At 43.2% G+C, this 22,131-nt stretch overlaps 1 protein-coding gene across 5 annotated transcripts; it reads left to right on the forward strand.

The window, feature by feature from the left end:
- Nucleotides 1-385: 385 nt before the first annotated feature.
- On the forward strand, nucleotides 386-18,087 carry tekt2 (tektin 2 (testicular)). Of its 5 annotated transcripts, none has more exons than XM_064980665.1 (10): nucleotides 386-521; nucleotides 1,950-2,169; nucleotides 2,390-2,515; nucleotides 2,714-2,919; nucleotides 3,987-4,130; nucleotides 13,473-13,587; nucleotides 13,942-14,049; nucleotides 16,267-16,410; nucleotides 16,580-16,659; nucleotides 16,784-18,087. In XM_064980665.1, the coding sequence occupies exons 2-10, from the start codon at nucleotides 1,966-1,968 to the stop codon at nucleotides 16,980-16,982; spliced, it is 1,326 nt and encodes a 441-aa protein (XP_064836737.1). In that variant the 5' UTR covers nucleotides 386-521; nucleotides 1,950-1,965; the 3' UTR covers nucleotides 16,983-18,087. The 5 variants fall into 5 exon arrangements, with proteins under 5 accessions (XP_064836737.1, XP_064836735.1, XP_064836734.1 ...); XM_064980663.1 differs by lacking the exon at nucleotides 386-521 and adding an exon at nucleotides 1,098-1,260 and having other exon boundaries at nucleotides 13,948-14,049; XM_064980662.1 differs by lacking the exon at nucleotides 386-521 and adding an exon at nucleotides 1,099-1,260.
- Nucleotides 18,088-22,131: the final 4,044 nt, after the last annotated feature.

The raw sequence follows: 22,131 nt of genomic DNA on the forward strand, positions 1-22,131 counted from the left end.
TGACTCTTGCAGTTTTTTCTGCTTCATTCCTAGCCAGACTGAGATATTGTAGCTACGGTATTCAACTGTGATGAAATGTTACACTTAAGTGTGCGATTCTATTATGCATTTCTTCATTTAAATGACTTAGTTGTACTTCTAGAACTAGAGTAAGACCATAGTTGGCTTCACAGAAAATAAAAGCATATAGGGGAGCACTAATGGCCCAGGATACAGCAGAAACATTTATTTCTCCAAGTTGGAAACTAATCTGTCGCCAACTATTCTATTTGGGTACCTTTTTGCATCAGCTGACAGTCATAGAGCTCCACATTATGATGTAGGCTACAGTGTTGCGTCATCTGACAGTCCATCGCTCAAGCCCCTCATAGGGATATTTGTTCAACGTTGCCATGGCATTTTAATTATTTAGTCATTGCGTCTGTGCGTTACCTGGAGACAGTCTACAAGAGTTGGTGAGCGACCGTTTTTGAAACACTGGTGCAGATACTCCAGGATTTCCGCCAATTCGAGAACTTTGGGTAAGAAAATATAGTTCGAAAGTTACATTATGTAACAATTTAGCTTGTGCCATAATGCCAACGCCATGTTGAATGGATAAAGTGTGTCTACTTATAGGTTCAATATCAAATGAACACCAATTTATTAGGCTATTCAAACAGCCACCATAAAAACAAGACTGCAGGTATTTTCCATTATTCAAACATCTGATGTTAATGACAGTCTGTGTGCTGAATTAAGCATAGGCTGCGGAGAAACCGTATATATTTTAAATTTGATTAGGCCTAGGTTCTTTTCTAAGGAAATGTTGCAGGTGTTTCTCAAAATGCATATACTACCGTGCCAAACATGTGTATAACTAAACCAAGATTAGGGAACAAATTAGTCATAGTTGGCAGAACAAGCAAGGACCAAGCAGGAGCTTGTGAGATCCTATTGGAGCGTTGTAGCATATATTTTCATGTTTCTGTTAGGGAACGCCGACTCAAAAGTGTCTAAATTCGCCTTTGCACTCCTAAACAATGCACGTTTTTTCTTACTTTACTAAGGGGTAAAACCTACAAAATTTTGTCCACGCTGTTCGAAACAGAGGATAGTTTTGGGAACAGAACTGTTAATGAGATCAAATGTTTCATCGATGAGAAAATGTGCAGAATTTCGGCCAAATCCATCTCGTTCCTGCTTCTCCAACTGCCGGACACTTGGCTTCCCCACTACGAGTGGAAACGCCAAGTGGATGCTTCACATTTTATATATCCGGTGAGATGTCTGTCTCGTTGTTCTCTCTGACCATGCCCCGAGCAATGCAATTTGGAGCACGGGAGAAACGGAGTACGAGTCCAAAACAAAGTATGCGAAACGTGGGGCACTTCGCGAATGCCTACTCCGTTTGTACATCTTTTGAAGCATGGCTCGATGTAAGCTTCAAAAGAAATTATGCAAACTTTCTTGAAATCAATGGCGAACACTATTTGGTCAGATAAAATGCACTCCGAATTCGGATTACCTATTGACAACTCATATGTTGCCTGACTACAATATTTAAACTTCATACGTTAATAAATACATGCGGAGTTAATTTTGGCATGTTTACCTGCCTACGTACTGTATATAGCGATCACATAAGTCAATAGGGCTAACTGGCTAGCTACCAGTATTGTTAGCTAGCCAGATAACCACGAATAATCATTAGCTACCCACGAAGAATAGACCTCTATCTTACATAATATTAGTTTTAGGTCATTGTTTCATGTCTAACTAGCTTGCTAGCTAGATTATTACAATTCACACATCTAGTTGATAATTAAAAACGTTTGCTTTGGGTATATCTTGTTTCGGTTATTGCCATTGTCCTGGCTGGAAGGTTCAGTGAATGGGTGGGGGAGCATGAGGTGCTACAGTTGAGTGTGAGTGCTTCTCAAATGTGTTGTTTTATCCATTCTCCACAGTCTTGTCCTCACAAGAATGTACTCAAGAGAACGTGGTCAGAGAATGCACTCAGAGCATGAGAGTGTAGAGCACTGTAGTGCCAAGCCTGGGCTCAGGTACAGTGTGTCTGACTGGGACACCAGTAACAAGCAGATATCTGACACAGCAGAACACAGGAGACACATGTCACACATGACAAGGCAGGAAGGGAGGGCCTTACGCAATGAGACAACCAGCAAGGTAAGATTTTGTGACTATGTAATGAAACAACCAATTCAGTAAGGGCTTGCTTGACTTTGTGACTGTACAGACAAAGCCTTATAAATTAGTTAACACTTACATTGTCATGGACTATTATTTATTATCATCACAGTTATTCATGCCATCTCTCTATACTCTCTTTCTTTCTCCCCCTCAATCTCTCTCCCTTCTCTTTCTCTCTCTACCTTATCTCCCACAGACTAACTGGGATAAGAGTGACAGCTCTCGCAGACTGAGTGATAGGATCTGGGATATCTCCCGCTGGAGAGAGACTTTGGAATCATGCATACAGGAAGTGGAGAAAGAGATGGATGCCTTAACCCTGGTGAGATTTCAGATTAGTATTAATCTGGCATGCCATTGTTTCAACGTAAAAACAAAGTGTAAAGTACCTGGTAAAACAAAAAACATTCAGGCAGCTTTCTACATTTATTAGACTTAGCAATAAACCAGGTTGTATGGTGATGTATTGACGTGCAAGTACAGTGTAGGTGAGTTTGGCTGCTCTGCCTCTGTGTATCAGGGGAAGGAGGAGACTGAGCGGGCTCTGACAGCCACCGCAGTGCCTCTAGAGGTCACGGTGGAGTGCCTGACCCTGAGGGAGGGTCGCCGCGGCAACGAGCTGGTCAGCGACCCAGTGGAGGCCCAGCTGAAGAAGGAAGTGGAGATGATCGACGGAGCACAGCGGGTGCTCCAGCAGCGCATTGACAAGGCGTTCGAGCAGCTGTGGTAAGAAACCGTTTGACCAATGTTGTGTCCCATAAACGCGAATCCTACCATCACCCTTGGTGAGACAAAACCGTGACACGTCGATGAAGAGCACTTTTTGCCAGTCCTGTCTGGTCCAAACCTATGGGTTTGTGCCCATAGGCAACATTGTTGCCAGTGATGTGTGGTGAGGACCTGCCTTACAACAGGCCTACAAGCCCTCAGTCCAGCCTCTCTCCGCCTATTGCAGACAGTCTGAGCACTGATGGAGGGATTGTGTGTGTGACCTTAATTGCCTACTATCTGTAAGCTGTTAGTGTCTTAACAAAAGTTCCACAGGTACATGTTCATTAATTGTTTATGGTTCATTGAACAAGCATGGGAAACAGTGTTTAAACCCATTACAATGAAGATCTGTAAAATTTATTTTGATTTTTACTAATTATCTTTGAAAGACAGGGTCCTGAAAAAGGGACGTTTCTTTTTTTTGCAGAGTTTACCTGTATTTACTCATGGCATCGATGCTGTATCATTATTTTCTACAATTAAATTACCCTTGCCTAACAAATGTGTCTAAAGCCGAGCTTGCAACTCGCCTATTCTCACTATATAAGGTGATATATTATGACTACAGCGACTGCCATGAGAAGGCATAATGTTACTTCCCTTTTTTGGCTGGAGGATCCTGCAGATCCATGTGCAGATAAAGCGTCCGGGGTGAAAAAGTTTAAGTAAAAGTGTTATGTGAGGACAAAACTAAGACGTTTCTAAACTTGTTAAATACAGAGTTTTATTAAATGGTTATTAAGAGTAAAAAGTTTGGTAGGTAGCCAAGTAGCGACAAACTGCACAGCAGCACGGACACCACGCGGAAGTACGATGCGCCACCATGTTAATCATACTATAGATATTTGTAAGTCGCTCTGGATAAGAGCGTCTGCCAAATGACTTAAATGTAAATGTAGATATCATGTTTCATGTTGAATTTATGAACTACAAAAAGGTAAGACATGTTTTGATTTAAACTCTGGTGCCGCTCTATCACATATTTTGCGGTTTCAGTACTTGTCAATGGCTGTTCTCTCCAGTCTTCTTCAGGTGTCCCGGCAGCAGCTGACCCATGACCTTCAGAACAAGATTGAGGCCCAGGACATTGACCTCTCCTGCTTGTCTATCACTGTTACATCACCTAAGACCTCCCTGAAGCCCAACCCCCTGCGCATACCCATAGGGTGAGCTGGAATGAGGGTGTACAGTACAATACAAGGAAATACTAGGCCTTCTGAAATTGATCAGGATCTCTAGATCAAACCTACTTATCTTTTGTTGTCAATGAGCACCTCATACAATTGCCATTCTTACATGCATATGCATGTCTAACTAGCTACAATATTAATTTACCAGGCTCTCAACTCATCCAATGATTTTCTGCAAAGCCACCACTTGCCTTTCAAATGATTTGAATGTACATAGTTTTTTACTCCAAGAGAGAGAAAGACAATAGTTTAACAGTTTTGAACAAATTAATGTCCTAAAATTAAGGAGAAGCAAGAGGAAGAGAGACCTGGCTATATTTGGTTGTCATTTTTTAAACTTTCACTTAGCTAGTGAATGCAGCAAGCTAGTTTAGCCTACTCAAACACCCAGCTCAAACTTACTCACTTACTCATTCAAAGGTTTTTCTTTATTTTCTATATTGTAGAATAGTGAAGACATCAAAACTATGAAGTAACACATATGGAATCATGTAGTAACTAAAAAAGTGTTAAACAAATCAAAATATATTTGATGAGATTCTTCAAAAGTGTCATGGGAATTCTAATCAATAATGAGGAGAGAATCACCAATCAGGATATGACTTTATTCAAAAGGTATTAATAACATAGATTAATTATTGCAATAATGAAGCTGGTTGAAGAATCACCCCAAGATGATTAGTTGAGAGCCAACGAGCTGATTTTAGCCACACTATGTTATAGCAAGGTACATCCTCCTGAATGTTCATGACAAACAACAGATGTATGGAATGGGTCACAAGGTTAGGATTTGTATGAAAGATACTAATAATTCACAGCTGACAGAATCTGCTGTAAAGACTGCTCTCATTATGTAGAAACCAGGGTCTGGCCCCCAAAACAAAGTTCCTATCATTGTTATCCATACCGGAGCCATCTCCACCCTGGTACCTCCCGGCACACAAACACTAACTCATTCTATGGAATGTGGGCTCCGAGAGAGGACAAGACCATCATAAATCAGTTGCTAGAGTTAAATCTCTGAAGCTCCTCTCAGTTCACACAGACACAATAGAGTTCTAAGAACCTTATTTTGTTGCATAAAACAACCATTTGGTGCTATAACAGTATTATTAACAATCTTGTAATTTCTCCACAATAGTAGCCACCCTTAGTCTCGATGACAGCTTTGCACACTCTTGGCATTCTCTCAATCAGCTTCATGAGGAATGCTTTTCCAGCAGTCTTGAAGGAATACCACAAGAAAGTCCACAAATTAACAAGACACACCTGTTAATTGAAATGCACTGCAAGTGACTACCTCATGAACCTGGTTGAGAGGATGCCAAGAATGTGCAAAGCTGTCGTCAAGGCAAATGGTGGCTATTTGAAGAATCTCAAATATACAATATATTTTGATTTGTTTAACACTTTGTTTGGTTACTACATGTGTTATTTCATATTTTTTTGTCTTCAATATTATTCTACAATGTAGAAAATAGTAACAATCAAGAAAAACCCTTGAATGAGTAGGTGTGTCCAAACTTAACTGGTACTGTATATATATATATATATATATTGTGGTGGTAAAACGGAACCTTCAGGAACACCGAAACTTACCATTGATCCACAGAGACAAACTGTTACAGTTGATGTCGGAAGTTTACATACACCTTAGCCAAATATCAGTTTTTCACAATTAATGACATTTACAGAAAAATTCCCTGTCTTAGGTCAGTTAGGATCACCACTTTTTTTAAAGAATGAAATGTCAGAATAATAGTAGAGTGATTTATTTCAGCTTTTATTTCTTTCATCACATTCCCAGTGGGTCAGACCTTTACATACGCTCTTAGAATTTGGTAGCATTGCCTTTAAATTGTTTAACTTGGGTCAAACGTTTCAGGTAGCCTTCCACAAGCTTCCCACAATAAGTTGGGTGAATTTTAGCCCATTCCTCCTGACAGCTGGTCTAACTGAGTCAGGTTTGTAAGCCTCCTTGCTCGCACACGCTTTTTCAGTTCTGCCCACACATTTTCTATAGGATTGAGGTCTTGTGATGGCTACTTCAATACCTTGACTTTGTAGTCCTTAAGCCATTTTCCACAACTTTGCAAGTATGCTTGGGGTCATTGTCCATTTTGACTGATGTCTTGAGATGTTGCTTCAATATATCCACATAATTTTCCTGTCTCATGATGCCATCTATTTTGTGAAGTGCACCAGTCCCTCCTGCAGCAAAGCACCCCCACAACATGATGCTGCCACCCCCTGTGCTTCACGGGGGGATTGGTGTTTTTCGGCTTGCAAGCCTCCCCCTTTTTCCTCAACATTATATTGGTCATTATGGCCAAACAGATTTTTGTTTCATCAGACCAGAGGACATTTCTCCAAAAAGTACAATCTTTGTCCCCATGTGCAGTTTCAAACCGTAGTCTGGCTTTTTTACTGTGGATGTAAATACTTTTGTACCTGTTTCCTCCAGCATCTTCACAAGGTCCTTCGCTATTGTTTTGGGATTGATTTGCACTTTTGGCACCAAAGTATGTTCATCTCTAGGAGACAGAACGCATCTCCTTCTTGAGCGGCAAGACGGATGCCCATGGTGTTTATACTTGCGTACTATTGTTTGTACAGATGAACGTGGTGCCTTCAGGCATTTGGAAATTGCTCCCAAAATTGCTCTACAATTTTTTAGCTGATTTCTTTTGATTTTCCCAAGAGAAACTGAGTTTGAATGTAGGCCTTGAAATACATCCACAGGTAAACCTCCAATTGACTCAAATGATGTCAATTAGCCTATCAGAAGTTTCTAAAGCCATGACATAATTTCTGGAATTTCCCAAGCTGTTTAAATGCACAGTCAACTTAGTGCATGTAAACTTCTGACCCACTGGAATTGTGATACAGTGAATTATAAGTCAAATAATCTGTCTGTAAACAATTGTTGGAAACATTTATTGTGTCATGCACAAAGTAGATATCCTAACCGACTTGCCAAAACTATAGTTTGTTAACCATTGACTTGTGGAGTGGTTGAAAAAGGAGTTTTAATGACTCCAACCTAAGTGTATGTAAACTTCTGGCTTCAACTGTAAATTTATTTATGTGTAAACATATACATACATACAGTGGGGCAAAAAAGTATTTAGTCAGCCACCAACTGTGCAAGTTTTCCCACTTAAAAAGATGAGAGGCCTGTAATTTTCATCATAGGTACACTTCAACTATGACAGACAAAATGAGAGAAAAAAATCCAGAAAATCACATTGTAGGATTTTTAATAAATGAATTTAAGAAAATAAGTATTTGGTCACCTACAAACAAGCAAGATTTCTGGCTCTCACAGACCTGTAACTTCTTCTTTTAAGAGGCTCCTCTGTCCTCCACTCGTTACCTGTATTAATGGCACCTGTTTGAACTTGTTATCAGTATAAAAGACACCTGTCCACAACCTCAAACAGTCACACTCCAAACTCCACTATGGCCAAGACCAAAGAGCTGTCAAAGGACACCAGAAACAAAATTGTAGACCTGCACCAGGCTGGGAAGACTGAATCTGCAATAAGTAAGCAGCTTGGTTTGAAGAAATCAACTGTGGGAGCAATTATTAGAAAATGGAAGACATACAAGACCACTGATAATCTCCCTCGATCTGGGGCTCCACGCAAGATCTCACCCCGTGGGGTCAAAATGATCACAAGAACGGTGAGCAAAAATCCCAGAACCACACGGGGGGACCTAGTGAATGACCTGCAGAGAGCTGGGACCAAAGTAACAAAGCCTACCATCAGTAACACACTACGCCGCCAGGGACTCAAATCCTGCAGTGCCAGACATGTCCCCCTGCTTAAGCCAGTACATGTCCAGGCCTGTCTGAAGTTTGCTAGACATCATGATCCAGAAGAAGATTGGGAGAATGTCATATGGTCAGATGAAACCAAAACTTTTGGAAAAAACTCAACTCGTCGTGTTTGCATTTACATTTAAGTCATTTGGCAGACGCTCTTATCCAGAGCGACTTACAAATTGGTGAATTCACCTTATGACATCCAGTGGAACAGCCACTTTACAATAGTGCATCTAAATCATTTAAGGGGGGGGTGAGAAGGATTACTTTATCCTATCCTAGGTATTCCTTAAAGAGGTGGGGTTTCAGGTGTCTCCTGAAGGTGGTGATTGACTCCGCTGTCCTGGCGTCGTGAGGGAGTTTGTTCCACCATTGGGGGGCCAGAGCAGCGAACAGTTTTGACTGGGCTGAGCGGGAACTGTACTTCCTCAGTGGTAGGGAGGCGAGCAGGCCAGAGGTGGATGAACGCAGTGCCCTTGTTTGGGTGTAGGGCCTGATCAGAGCCTGGAGGTACTGCGGTGCCGTTCCCCTCACAGCTCCGTAGGCAAGCACCATGGTCTTGTAGCGGATGCGAGCTTCAACTGGAAGCCAGTGGAGAGAGCGGAGGAGCGGGGTGACGTGAGAGAACTTGGGAAGGTTGAACACCAGACGGGCTGCGGCGTTCTGGATGAGTTGTAGGGGTTTAATGGCACAGGCAGGGAGCCCAGCCAACAGCGAGTTGCAGTAATCCAGACGGGAGATGACAAGTGCCTGGATTAGGACCTGCGCCGCTTCCTGTGTGAGGCAGGGTCGTACTCTGCGGATGTTGTAGAGCATGAACCTACAGGAACGGGCCACCGCCTTGATGTTAGTTGAGAACGACAGGGTGTTGTCCAGGATCACGCCAAGGTTCTTAGCGCTCTGGGAGGAGGACACAATGGAGTTGTCAACCGTGATGGCGAGATCATGGAACGGGCAGTCCTTCCCCGGGAGGAGGAGCAGCTCCGTCTTGCCGAGGTTCAGCTTGAGGTGGTGATCCGTCATCCACACTGATATGTCTGCCAGACATGCAGAGATGCGATTCGCCACCTGGTCATCAGAAGGGGGAAAGGAGAAGATTAATTGTGTGTCGTCTGCATAGCAATGATAGGAGAGACCATGTGAGGTTATGACAGAGCCAAGTGACTTGGTGTATAGCGAGAATAGGAGAGGGCCTAGAACAGAGCCCTGGGGGACACCAGTGGTGAGAGCGCATGGCGAGGAGACAGATTCTCGCCACGCCACCTGGTAGGAGCGACCTGTCAGGTAGGACGCAATCCAAGCGTGGGCCGCGCCGGAGATGCCCAACTCGGAGAGGGTGGAGAGGAGGATCTGATGGTTCACAGTATCGAAGGCAGCCGATAGGTCTAGAAGGATGAGAGCAGAGGAGAGAGAGTTAGCTTTAGCAGTGCGGAGCGCCTCCGTGATACAGAGAAGAGCAGTCTCAGTTGAATGACTAGTCTTGAAACCTGACTGATTTGGATCAAGAAGGTCATTCTGAGAGAGATAGCGGGAGAGCTGGCCGAGGACGGCACGTTCAAGAGTTTTTGAGAGAAAAGAAAGAAGGGATACTGGTCTATAGTTGTTGACATCGGAGGGATCGAGTGTAGGTTTTTTCAGAAGGGGTGCAACTCTCGCTCTCTTGAAGACGGAAGGGACGTAGCCAGCGGTCAGGGATGAGTTGATGAGCGAGGTGAGTTAAGGGAGAAGGTCTCCGGAAATGGTCTGGAGAAGAGAGGAGGGGATAGGGTCAAGCGGGCAGGTTGTTGGGCGGCCGGCCGTCACAAGAAGCGAGATTTCATCTGGAGAGAGAGGGGAGAAAGAGGTCAGAGCACAGGGTAGGGCAGTGTGAGCAGAACCAGCGGTGTCGTTTGACTTAGCAAACGAGGATCGGATGTCGTCGACCTTCTTTTCAAAATGGTTGACGAAGTCATCTGCGGAGAGGGAGGAGAGGGGGAGGGGGAGGAGGATTCAGGAGGGAGGAGAAGGTGGCAAAGAGCTTCCTAGGGTTAGAGGCAGATGCTTGGAATTTAGAGTGGTAGAAAGTGGCTTTAGCAGCAGAGACAGAGGAGGAAAATGTAGAGAGGAGGGAGTGAAAGGATGCCAGGTCCGCTGGGAGGAGAGTTTTCCTCCATTTCCGCTCGGCTGCCCGGAGCCCTGTTCTGTGAGCTCGCAATGAGTCGTCGAGCCACGGAGCGGGAGGGGAGGACCGAGCCGGCCTGGAGGATAGGGGACATAGAGAGTCAAAGGATGCAGAAAGGGAAGAGAGGAGGGTTGAGGAGGCAGAATCAGGAGATAGGTTGGAGAAGGTTTGAGCAGAGGGAAGAGATGATAGGATGGAAGAGGAGAGAGTAGCGGGGGAGAGAGAGCGAAGGTTGGGACGGCGCGATACCATCCGAGTAGGGGAAGTGTTGGATGAGAGCGAGAGGCAAAAGGATACAAGGTAGTGGTCGGAGACTTGGAGGGGAGTTGCAATGAGGTTAGTGGAAGAACAGCATCTAGTAAAGATGAGGTCGAGCGTATTGCCTGCCTTGTGAGTAGGGGGGGAAGGTGAGAGGGTGAGGTCAAAAGAGGAGAGGAGTGGAAAGAAGGAGGCAGAGAGGAATGAGTCAAAGGTAGACGTGGGGAGGTTAAAGTCGCCCAGGACTGTGAGAGGTGAGCCGTCCTCAGGAAAGGAGCTTATCAAGGCATCAAGCTCATTGATGAACTCTCAGAGGGAACCTGGAGGGCGATAAATGATAAGGATGTTAAGCTTGAAAGGGCTGGTAACTGTGACAGCATGGAATTCAAAGGAGGCGATAGACAGATGGGTAAGGGGAGAAAGAGAGAATGACCACTTGGGAGAGATGAGGATCCCGGTGCCACCACCCCGCTGACCAGAAGCTCTCGGGGTGTGCGAGAACACGTGGGCGGACGAAGAGAGAGCAGTAGGAGTAGCAGTGTTATCTGTGGTGATCCATGTTTCCGCCAGTGCCAAGAAGTCGAGGGACTGGAGGGAGGCATAGGCTGAGATGAACTCTGCCTTGTTGGCCGCAGATCGGCAGTTCCAGAGGCTACCGGAGACCTGGAACTCCACGTGGGTCGTGCGCGCTGGGACCACCAGATTAGGGTGGCCGCGGCCACGCGGTGTGGAGCGTTTGTATGGTCTGTGCAGAGAGGAGAGAACAGGGATAGATAGACACATAGTTGACAGGCTACAGAAGAGGCTACGCTAATGCAAAGGAGATTGGAATGACAAGTGGACTACACGTCTCGAATGTTCAGAAAGTTAAGCTTACGTAGCAAGAATCTTATTGACTAAAATGATTGAAATGATACAGTACTGCTGGAGTAGGCTAGCTGGCAGTGGCTGCGTTGTTGACTTTGTAGGCTAGCTGGCAGTGGCTGCGTTGTTGACACTACACTAATCAAGTCGTTCCGTCGAGTGTAATAGTTTCTACAGTGCTGCTATTCGGGGGCTAGCTGGCTAGCTAGCAGTGTAGCTAACCTAGAAAATCGTTCTAGACTACACAATTGTCTTAGATACAAAGACGGCTATGTAGCTAGCTAGCTACGATCAAACAAATCAAACCGTTGTACTGTAATGAAGTGAAATGAAAATGTGATACTACCTGTGGAGCGAAGCGGAATGTTGACCGGGTTGTTGAAGTTCTATTCGGTAGACGTTGGCTAGCTGTTAGCTAGCTAGCTAGCAGTATCTCCTACGTTAAGGATGACAAATAGCTGGCTAGCTAACCTCGGTAAATTAAGATAATCACTCTTAAGTCTACACACTCTAAACTACACAATTATCTTGGATACGAAGACAGCAAAGACAACTATGTAGCTAGCTAACACTACACTAATCGAGTCGTTCAGTTGAGTGTAATAGTTTCTACAGTGCTAGTAGACGGTGGACGTTAGCTAGCTGCTGGGCAGATAGCAGTGAAGACTACGTTAGGACGACGAAATACGATAATTACGCAATTATCTTTGATACAAAGACGGCTATGTAGCTAGCTAAGAAGAAATTGCTAAGATTAGACAAATCAAACCGTTGTACTATAATGAAATGTAATGAAAATGTAATGAAAAGTTATACTACCTGCGGACCGAAGTGTAGATGCGACCGCTCGCTCCAACCCGGAACCGGGAGGACAAAGCATGCTGAGTTGCATCCAAAGAACGCCAAAGAACACCATACCTACTGTGAAGCATGGGGGTGGAAACATCATGCTTTGGGGCTGTTTTTCTGCGAAGGGACCAGGACGACTGATCCGTGTAAAGGAAAGAATGAATGGGGACATGTATCGTGAGATTCTGTGTGAAAACCTCCTTCCATCAGCAAGGACATTCAAAATGAAACATGGCTGGGTCTTTCAGCATGACAATGATCCCAAACCCGGGCAACAAAGGAGTGGCTTCATAAGAAGCATTTCAAGGTCCTGGAGTGGCCTAGCCAGTCTCCAGATCTCAACCCCATTGAAAATCTTTGGAATGATTTGAAAGTCCGTGTTGCCCAGCAACAGCCCCAAAACATCACTACTCTAGAAGAGATCTGCATGGAGGAATGGGCCAAAATACCAGCAACAGTGTGTGAAAACTTTGAAGACTTACAGAAAACGTTTGACCTCTGTCATTGCCAACAAAGGGTATATAACAAAGTTTTGAGAAACTTTTGTTATTGACTAAATACTTATTTTCCACCATTATTTGCTAATTCAATCCATTAAAAATCCTACAATGTGATTTTCTGGAAAAAAAATTCTTATTTTGTCCGTCATAGTTGAAGTGTACCTATGATAAATTACAGGCCTCATCTTTTTAGTGGGAGAACTTGCACAATTGGTGGCTGACTAAATACTTTTTTGCCCCACTGTACATACATCATTCATACATACATACATACATACATACATACATACATACATACATACATACATACATACATACATACATACATACATACGAGCAAAGTGATCGTGCTGTTTTTATGTGGCTGCTATGAACGTGAACTGTGTTTGCGTGTGTTCAGAGGTGTATTCATCCCGCTGTTTCTGTTGAAAAAAAAAATTCATAATCGGAATTAAACAAAACAAGGATAAACATACCTGGAAAAACTCACATTTGCAATTGTTTGACAAATGATTATACCGTAGATCAGTTAGATGCAGGCAAGTGTGCAAGGCGGTATTGAACGTATCAATGTCTGTCATCTTGATTACTGAAAATTCTCTCGCCCTGTGCACCTACGTTGTAAACTTTCATTCATAGTTTGTAGCAACCTTGTGATGGGTACAGGGAAAACTTTAGTATCATACAGTAGCCTAAACCTATCAATGTTAAAATGAGCTTGGTTAATGGAATATGAATGACAGTCATCCGATATGCTGTAATAGAAATAAGGCCATGCTCATAAAAAAAAATCCTCCCTTATTTTAGCCACTGCTGTAAAATACCTGTACCTGAATGTGTAAAATGTGCTGTTGCAGTTCCACCACCCCCCAGCAGTGGGAGCAGTTCAGCCAGTACAACGTGGCCCGAGCTCAGGAGGAGATGCAGGCATCACTGCAGCTGAGGGAGGACATGAGTGTCACCAGGGCACAGGTGTGAAATGGGGCCTGGGGTAGGGAGAGAGGAGTGTAGCGCTACCATATGGCCAGCCCTATATCAATATCACTTTTCTGTATTGGCTCCTATAAAACAGCACTGTCTCTTTTTGCGTCTCAAAAGTCACCCTATTGCCTTACTTTTGATCAGGGCCCAAAGGGTCAAAAGTAGTGCACTACATAGGGAATAGGGTGCCATTTGGGATGCACTCTCACTGCTTTCACAGGGCTCTCTGTTGTTGTGTGTGGTATCTGATTGGGTCTGCTTCATAGATATTGCTAGAATGTGTCCGTGTAAGACTAGTGAGAGTTAGGTAAAGATGTGTGTTATATCTGGGTTGTCATCCCTCAGTTGCAGAATGAGCTGGATGCTCAGCGAATCGCCACAGTGTTTGCCATCCGTAAACGCACTCACCACCTGGAGCAGGCTCACGATGAGACGCAGTGGCAGATGAAGAGCGTGAGTAGTCAACCTTTCTCCACCTCTTCTTATTAACTGTGGCTTGGCCTAACCTGGCTTGACAGTGGGGTCAAATGTTTAGAAGAGTGGCCAGGATTAGGGCTGTTACGGTGACCGTATTACCGCCACACCGTCACGAGACATAATGTCAGTTCAATTTCATGTGACCATTTAGTCAAGGTAATTAGGCTTCAAGCTCTGATGCTGCTCATGGTCATTAGTAGCCTCCAAACTTGCTAACTGCCTGTTACTCAACACTCTATTGTCCCTCTAATCACTCTGACATCAATGCAAATGTAATCAAAAATCTAATCAAACACTTCATGAGAGCTCATGTTGCGCAACATTTCTATAGGCTATGCAATTGCATGAAAACAGAGTGATGGCCTCTATTAAAAAGAAGATCCCATCAGCTTTCTATAGGCTAGGCCTACTATATTTATTTATCAACTGTCCCAATATTACACACATTGAATCTCTTTACAACAGGCTGGCATGAAAATGAACCACGGGAAAAGCGTTCTCCATTTTCCCCTGTCCCTGTTTCGAGACATGATAATGGTCCATTCCAAATCAAAACAAATTTCACACATATATTATTTACTATATGTAAAGACAAGATTAAATCAATAATAGTCTGATTTATAAACGGTGCATACCTTTTTTTCGGCTTTTAAATCATAGTTGCACACCATGTAGCTTAGCCCATAGGCCTATATGTTTTGATAAGGTTTGTATCACAACAGAAGTGACCAAATAACTTCTTAAAATGAAGCACATTAATCATATGGCATACGTACGCAGCGCGTGAGTTTCAAGTTTGGGGAGGATAATTTTCACCATAAAAATGCACCTTTTAACATAAAAGCATTACATACATAATCATATTTTCGGTCACTTTTGAGAATGGTGTTTTCCTGCTAATAGGAACATTTGCGCTAAAATGTGAAGAATTAGTCTAATAGTTTATCAACATTTTAAGCTAAACACTCTGATCTGTTCCATCGAGCTCATTGCTTAAAAACATTTTTTTTTAAATGCTAAGTGGTTGCATTAATTTGGGATCTATCGCATCCCACAACTTTCCCAGACTATGTTTGGAATATTTATTTCTTACACAGAATAGGTCAACTTTTGTACTATGGGGGATAGTAGAGAGTCATGTGAGTTAGTGGTGCTTCGGAGCATGCAGCTGGGAGAAGCGCTGAATATAATAATTATAATTACCAAGGGCACAATGGCCACTGAAAGGGGATTCAAGTCATCATTAGAGTCGCATCATGCAGCCTTAGAATGTATTCAAAATCAAAAGAAATAGCCTTTGTATCACAACTAAAGTTAAATTACTCTAAATTAAGCATATAGGAGAACCTGTTTCTTTGTTATCCGCTCAACACAAAGTCAGTCAATCAAATGTATTTATAAAGCCCTTTTTTACATCAGCCGATGTCACAAAGTGCTGTACAGAAACCCAGCCTAAAACCCCAAACATCAAGAAATGCAGATGTAGAAGCACGCTGGCTAGGAAAAACTCCCTAGAAAAGCAGGAAACTAGGAAGAAACCTGGCTCTGAGGGGTGGCCCGTCCTCTTCTGGCTGTGCCGGGTGGAGATAACAGTACATGGCCAAGATGTTCACACGTTCATAGACACTGGCCCCGTCCGACGACACCCCCGGACAGGGCCAACCAGGCAGGATACAACCCCACCCACTTTGCCAAAGTAATAACCGCATGTGCATACTCCCTTAAATGGTTTGGAGAAAATATCCTTTCTATTTTATTCAGCTATGTTCAATTGTATTCTTCATACTATAAAATAGGAAATAATGCCACTGAATTCTAAGCAATCTTGTCCGCTAAATGAACCTGTGTAGCCCACAGCCATATGGCTTCGCCAGATCAGGGCCTAATATAAGGACAACTCAGAGTATGCTATTTGGTTCTTCTGAAATAGACTACATTTCCTTCATATCATCTTTCTTTAGACCTGTCTAAAATAAATAATGGATTTATTGGGATGGTGTAGGCTATATTACATGGATTTTAAAATGTAGATGCTCCAAATGTCTGCATCAGTGGCATGTAGGCTATCCGTGGAAGCCATGAGATGCTAAATGTGTTTATGTTAATTATGTGAGACCGGCTGTTACTTGCTTGACAATCACCGGCTGACAAAATCCCGAGCCGGGATCATATGGATGTCTGTTTTTTTGTTAGTCCCAGGATGAGATCTCAGATATGGAGAGGGACATCCGTAGTCTAGAGGATGATCTCCAGGCTAAGATGGCCCCACTAAAGCTGGTCCACACCCGGCTAGAGAACAGGACCAAGAGGCCTGGAGTCGATCTCTGTAGGGATGAGGTAGGCTACACCTGGACGGGCACTGGTTCATTTACTGCCATTTTCAATAGGTTTTGTGGTCGTGAAAATACTGTACTCAAAAACAATTGTAAGAATTAACAGGAATGTTGAATTGGAGAGGTCAACAGATTTAAAACGGGACTTTATCAGCTTGTTGTGTTTGAACCAGGTTCAGTATGGGCTTGTGGATGAAGCCAATCAACTGGAGGCCACCATTCTGGCTCTGAAACAGAAACTGGCCCAGGCTCAGTGAGTAATGTCTTTCTGAATTACATCTAATGTAGACTATTGATTCTTATGAACAAAATGAGAATGAACCATCCCATGCCAATAACATGTCCCATGTCTCTTCCTCCTTTCTCCTCCTCTCCAGGTATGCCCTCCAGGCTCTCCAGCTGCACCAGGCCCATATGGGGGAGGATCTGTCCCGTAAGAAGGACGCCCTCTCTCTAGAGCAGCGCAGCCTTGAGACACGCAACCGCCTCGCCTCCGCTGCTTTCACTGATGTGTCCTCTGGCGCCGTGGTCCCCCTCACCATCTCCAGCGGGAGACACAACCTGGAGCTGGCCTAGGCTCACCAATTCATCTCTCACACAACCTTAGGGTTCTCTGACCGTAACCTTATTTCCCTCAATTTATTAACCATACCATAAATATGCACATTCACATCTCAATTGTGTTTTTGTGTCTATGTTTATCTTTTAGGCCCCTGTGTTTTCTGTGCGTTTTACAGCGGTCATAGTCTTACACCTATCTTCTGTAAGTTCCGTTATGTGTTATCAATTGAACATTGTGTATCAAAAAAAGATCGGCATCATATTAAAACTGCAATATGTAACTTTTTGGGCGACCTGACCAGTTTTACATAGAAATATGAATTATAGATATGTCATTTTCTTTGAAAGCAAGTCTAAGAAGCAGTAGGTCTGTTCTATGTGCCTTATTTCGATGCTTCCCGTTCTAAAGTTATGTTTTTGTGTCTTTCGGTTTTGTTTCAAAACAGCTGAAAATACAATATTATTGGTTATTGAAAATATATTAAAGTGGTTTAGGTGGTACAATGATTCTCTACACTATACTTGCTTGTTTTGTCACAAACTGAAATTAGGCGAACCTTTAGAAGTTTAGCAGCCAGGAAATGGTGGAGCAATTTCTGCACAGTGCATCTTTAAGTAAACTTTTCAATGTAAGTAATTATCCTAAGAGTTCATTCAGTTCAAATGTATCATCAGCATTTGTAAAGATATTGATATCAATAGAATGGGATGCTATTGATGTAAATTACATGATCATTTTCTGAATAATCTGAAAATAATTTTCCAATTGACAGGTTGGCCTATCTAGTTTCTCAGGGAGGCAGATTATCTCTGAATGTGATTTCATTCAAGAAACATGACTAATTTGCACATGTATTAAGAAATCAGCTAGCTTGCTTACTGACACTTCTTCAGTTGCTAATTCTAGGAGTCCTAGGCCTAGCTAAATAGTCTGTTACCTGATCTATTGTGTGTATTTATGTGAGATGTCATAGTATGCAGACTGTGTTGTATGCATGTGCCCCAAGAGATGGCAACCTTACCAGGGTCCAGGGCCAGCTCTGTCTTGACTCTTGGTCAGCCAGCCCAAAAGGATTATTGTGTGTTCAGTTTATGGTGACTAAAATAAATACATGCAAAAAGTAAACGAAATGGCCATCAATCTCTAGCAGGCTCACGACTCTGCAAGTAGCCACACCCTTTAATTGCCACATCTGTGCACAATCAAGACTTCCTGGCAGAGTACAGCAACTGACTGGTTGCTGCTGCCATCTGGTGATGGAGTGTGGAAGTGGTAGAGTAGGGTCTAATTGTGCTCCGAAGAACTTAACTACTTAACCTATTCCATAACACATGTTTAAGGTAATCTATGTTCATTGAGCATTAGCATTAATGACCCTGTTTATACTCCATCTATCCACACATTGTTTGGCCAAGGCTTGATCCCAAATGGAATCCTATATAGTGCACTACTTTTGATCAGATAATGGGCTCTGGTCAAAATTTGGGAAGAGTGCATTCAGAAAGTATAAAGACCCATTCCCTTATTCCACATTTTGTTACATTACAGCCTTATGTTAAAATGTATTAAATTGTATTTTTTCCTCATCGATCTACATACAATACCCCATAAGGACAAAAACAGGTTTTTAATGTTTAAAACATATCTTGTTTACATACAGTGCCTTGCGAAAGTATTCGGCCCCCTTGAACTTTGCAACCTTTTGCCACATTTCAGGCTTCAAACATAAAGATATAAAACTGTATTTTTTTGTGAAGAATCAACAACAAGTGGGACACAATCATGAAGTGGAACGACATTTATTGGATATTTCAAATTTTTTTAACAAATCAAAAACTGAAAAATTGGGTGTGCAAAATTATTCAGCCCCCTTAAGTTAATACTTTGTAGCGCCACCTTTTGCTGCGATTACAGCTGTAAGTCGTTTGGGGTATGTCTCTATCAGTTTTGCACATCGAGAGACTGAAAATTTTTCCCATTCCTCCTTGCAAAACAGCTCGAGCTCAGTGAGGTTGGATGGAGAGCATTTGTGAACAGCAGTTTTCAGTTCTTTCCACAGATTCTCGATTGGATTCAGGTCTGGACTTTGACTTGGCCATTCTAACACCTGGATATGTTTATTTTTGAACCATTCCATTGTAGATTTTGCTTTATGTTTTGGATCATTACATTTACATTTAAGTCATTTGGCAGACGCTCTTATCCAGAGCGACTTACAAATATCTATAGTATGATTAACATGGTGGCGCATCGTACTTCCGCGTGGTGTCCGTGCTGCTGTGCAGTTTGTCGCTACTTGGCTACCTACCAAACTTTTTACTCTTAATAACCATTTAATAAAACTCTGTATTTAACAAGTTTAGAAACGTCTTAGTTTTGTCCTCACATAACACTTTTACTTAAACTTTTTCACCCCGGACGCTTTATCTGCACATGGATCTGCAGGATCCTCCAGCCAAAAAAGGGAAGTAACATTATGCCTTCTCATGGCAGTCGCTGTAGTCATAATATATCGCCTTATATAGTGAGAATAGGCGAGTTGCAAGCTCGGCTTTAGACACATTTGTTAGGCAAGGGTAATTTAATTGTAGAAAATAATGATACAGCATCGATGCCATGAGTAAATACAGGTAAACTCTGCAAAAAAAAAGAAACGTCCCTTTTTCAGGACCCTGTCTTTCAAAGATAATTAGTAAAAATCAAAATAAATTTTACAGATCTTCATTGTAATGGGTTTAAACACTGTTTCCCATGCTTGTTCAATGAACCATAAACAATTAATGAACATGTACCTGTGGAACCTTTGTTAAGACACTAACAGCTTACAGATAGTAGGCAATTAAGGTCACACACACAATCCCTCCATCAGTGCTCAGACTGTCTGCAATAGGCGGAGAGAGGCTGGACTGAGGGCTTGTAGGCCTGTTGTAAGGCAGGTCCTCACCACACATCACTGGCAACAATGTTGCCTATGGGCACAAACCCATAGGTTTGGACCAGACAGGACTGGCAAAAAGTGCTCTTCATCGACGTGTCACGGTTTTGTCTCACCAAGGGTGATGGTAGGATTCGCGTTTATGGGACACAACATTGGTCAAACGGTTTCTTACCACAGCTGCTCGAACGCCTTGTCAATGCGCTGCTGGAGCACCCACTGTGCTCCGTCGATCATCTCCACTTCCTTCTTCAGCTGGGCCTCCACTGGGTCGCTGACCAGCTCGTTGCCGCGGCGACCCTCCCTCAGGGTCAGGCACTCCACCGTGACCTCTAGAGGCACTGCGGTGGCTGTCAGAGCCCGCTCAGTCTCCTCCTTCCCCAGGGTTAAGGCATCTTGTTGGAAGACAAATCTCCGACCCAGTCTCAGGTCTTTTGCAGACTCCATCAGGTTTTCTTCCAGAATGGTCCTGTATTTGGCTCCATCCATCTTCCTATCAATTTTAACCATCTTCCCTGTCCCTGCTGAAGAAAAGCAGGCCCAAACCATGATGCTGCCACCACCATGTTTGACAGTGGGTATGGTGTGTTCAGGGTGATGAGCTGTGTTGCTTTTACGCCAAACATAACGTTTTGCATTGTTGCCAAAAAGTTCAATTTTGGTTTCATCTGACCAGAGCACCTTCTTCCACATGTTTGGTGTGTCTCCCAGGTGGCTTGTGGCAAACTTTAAACGACACTTTTTATGGATATCTTTAAGAAATGGCTTTCTACTTGCCACTCTTCCATAAAGGCCAGATTTGTGCAATATACGACTGATTGTTGTCCGATGGACAGAGTCTCCCACCTCAGCTGTAGATCTCTGCAGTTCATCCAGAGTGATCATGGGCCTCTTGGCTGCATCTCTGATCAGTCTTCTCCTTGTATGAGCTGAAAGTTTAGAGGGACGGCCAGGTCTTGGTAGATTTGCAGTGGTCTGATACTCCTTCCATTTCAATATTATCGCTTGCACAGTGCTCCTTGGGATGTTTAAAGCTTGGGAAATCTTTTTGTATCCAAATCCGGCTTTAAACTTCTTCACAACAGTATCTCGGACCTGCCTGGTGTGTTCCTTGTTCTTCATGATGCTCTCTGCGCTTTTAACGGACCTCTGAGACTATCACAGTGCAGGTGCATTTATACGGAGACTTGATTACACACAGGTGGATTGTATTTATCATCATTAGTCATTTAGGTCAACATTGGATCATTCAGAGATCCTCACTGAACTTCTGGAGAGAGTTTGCTGCACTGAAAGTAAAAGGGGCTGAATAATTTTGCACGCCCAATTTTTCAGTTTTTGATTTGTTAAAAAAGTTTGAAATATCCAATAAATGTCGTTCCACTTCATGATTGTGTCCCACTTGTTGTTGATTCTTCACAAAAAAATACAGTTGTATATCTTTATGTTTGAAGCCTGAAATGTGGCAAAAGGTCGCAAAGTTCAAGAGGGCCGAATACTTTCGCAAGGCACTGTAAGTATTCACACCCTTTGCTATGAGACTCGAAATTGAGCTCAGGTGCATCCTGTTTCCATTGATCATCCTTGAGATGTTTATACAACTTGATTGGAGTCCACCTGTGGTAAATTCAATTGATTGGACATGATTTGGAAAGGCACACACCTGGCTGTATAAGGTCCCACAGTTGACAGTGCATGTCAGAGCAAAAACCATGCCATGAGGTCGAAAGAATTGTACGTAGAGCTCCGAGACAGGATTGTGTCGAGGCACAGCTTTGGGGAAGGGTAGCAAAAAAATTATGCAGCATTGAAGGTCCCCAAGAACACAGTGGGCCCCCATAATTCTTAAATGGAAGAAGTTTGGAACCACCAAGACTTTGGAACCACCAAGACTTCCTAGAGCTGTCCACCAGGCCAAACTGAGCAATCGGGGGAGAAGGGCCTTGGTCAGGTAGGTGACCAAGAACCTGATGGTCACTCTGACAGAGCTCCAGATGGGAGAACCTTCCAGAAGGACAACCATTTCTGCAGCACTCCAGCAATCAGGCCTTTATGGTAGAGTGTGGCCAGATGGAAGCCACTCCTCAGTAAAAGGTACATGACAGCCCACTTGGATGTAGCCTAAAGGCACCTAAAGGACTCTCAGACCATGAGAAACAAGATTCTCTGGTCTGACGAAACCAACATTTAACACTTTAACCTGAATGCCAAGCATCACATCTGGAGGA

Source organism: Oncorhynchus masou, chromosome 12, assembly GCF_036934945.1.
Source record: "Oncorhynchus masou masou isolate Uvic2021 chromosome 12, UVic_Omas_1.1, whole genome shotgun sequence".
NCBI classification, from domain to species: Eukaryota; Metazoa; Chordata; class Actinopteri; order Salmoniformes; family Salmonidae; genus Oncorhynchus; species Oncorhynchus masou.

What these genes read in the sequence shown, in the direction of transcription:
- tekt2 (XM_064980662.1), top strand. Translation starts at nt 1,118, where the DNA reads ATGAGATCAAATGTTTCATCGATGAGAAAATGTGCAGAATTTCGGCCA. An exon ending in TGAGTGTCACCAGGGCACAG is followed by an intron (nt 13,588 to 13,941) that starts GTGTGAAATGGG and finishes GTCATCCCTCAG; the next exon opens with TTGCAGAATGAGCTGGATGC. An exon ending in CGCAGTGGCAGATGAAGAGC is followed by an intron (nt 14,050 to 16,266) that starts GTGAGTAGTCAA and finishes TTTTTTTGTTAG; the next exon opens with TCCCAGGATGAGATCTCAGA.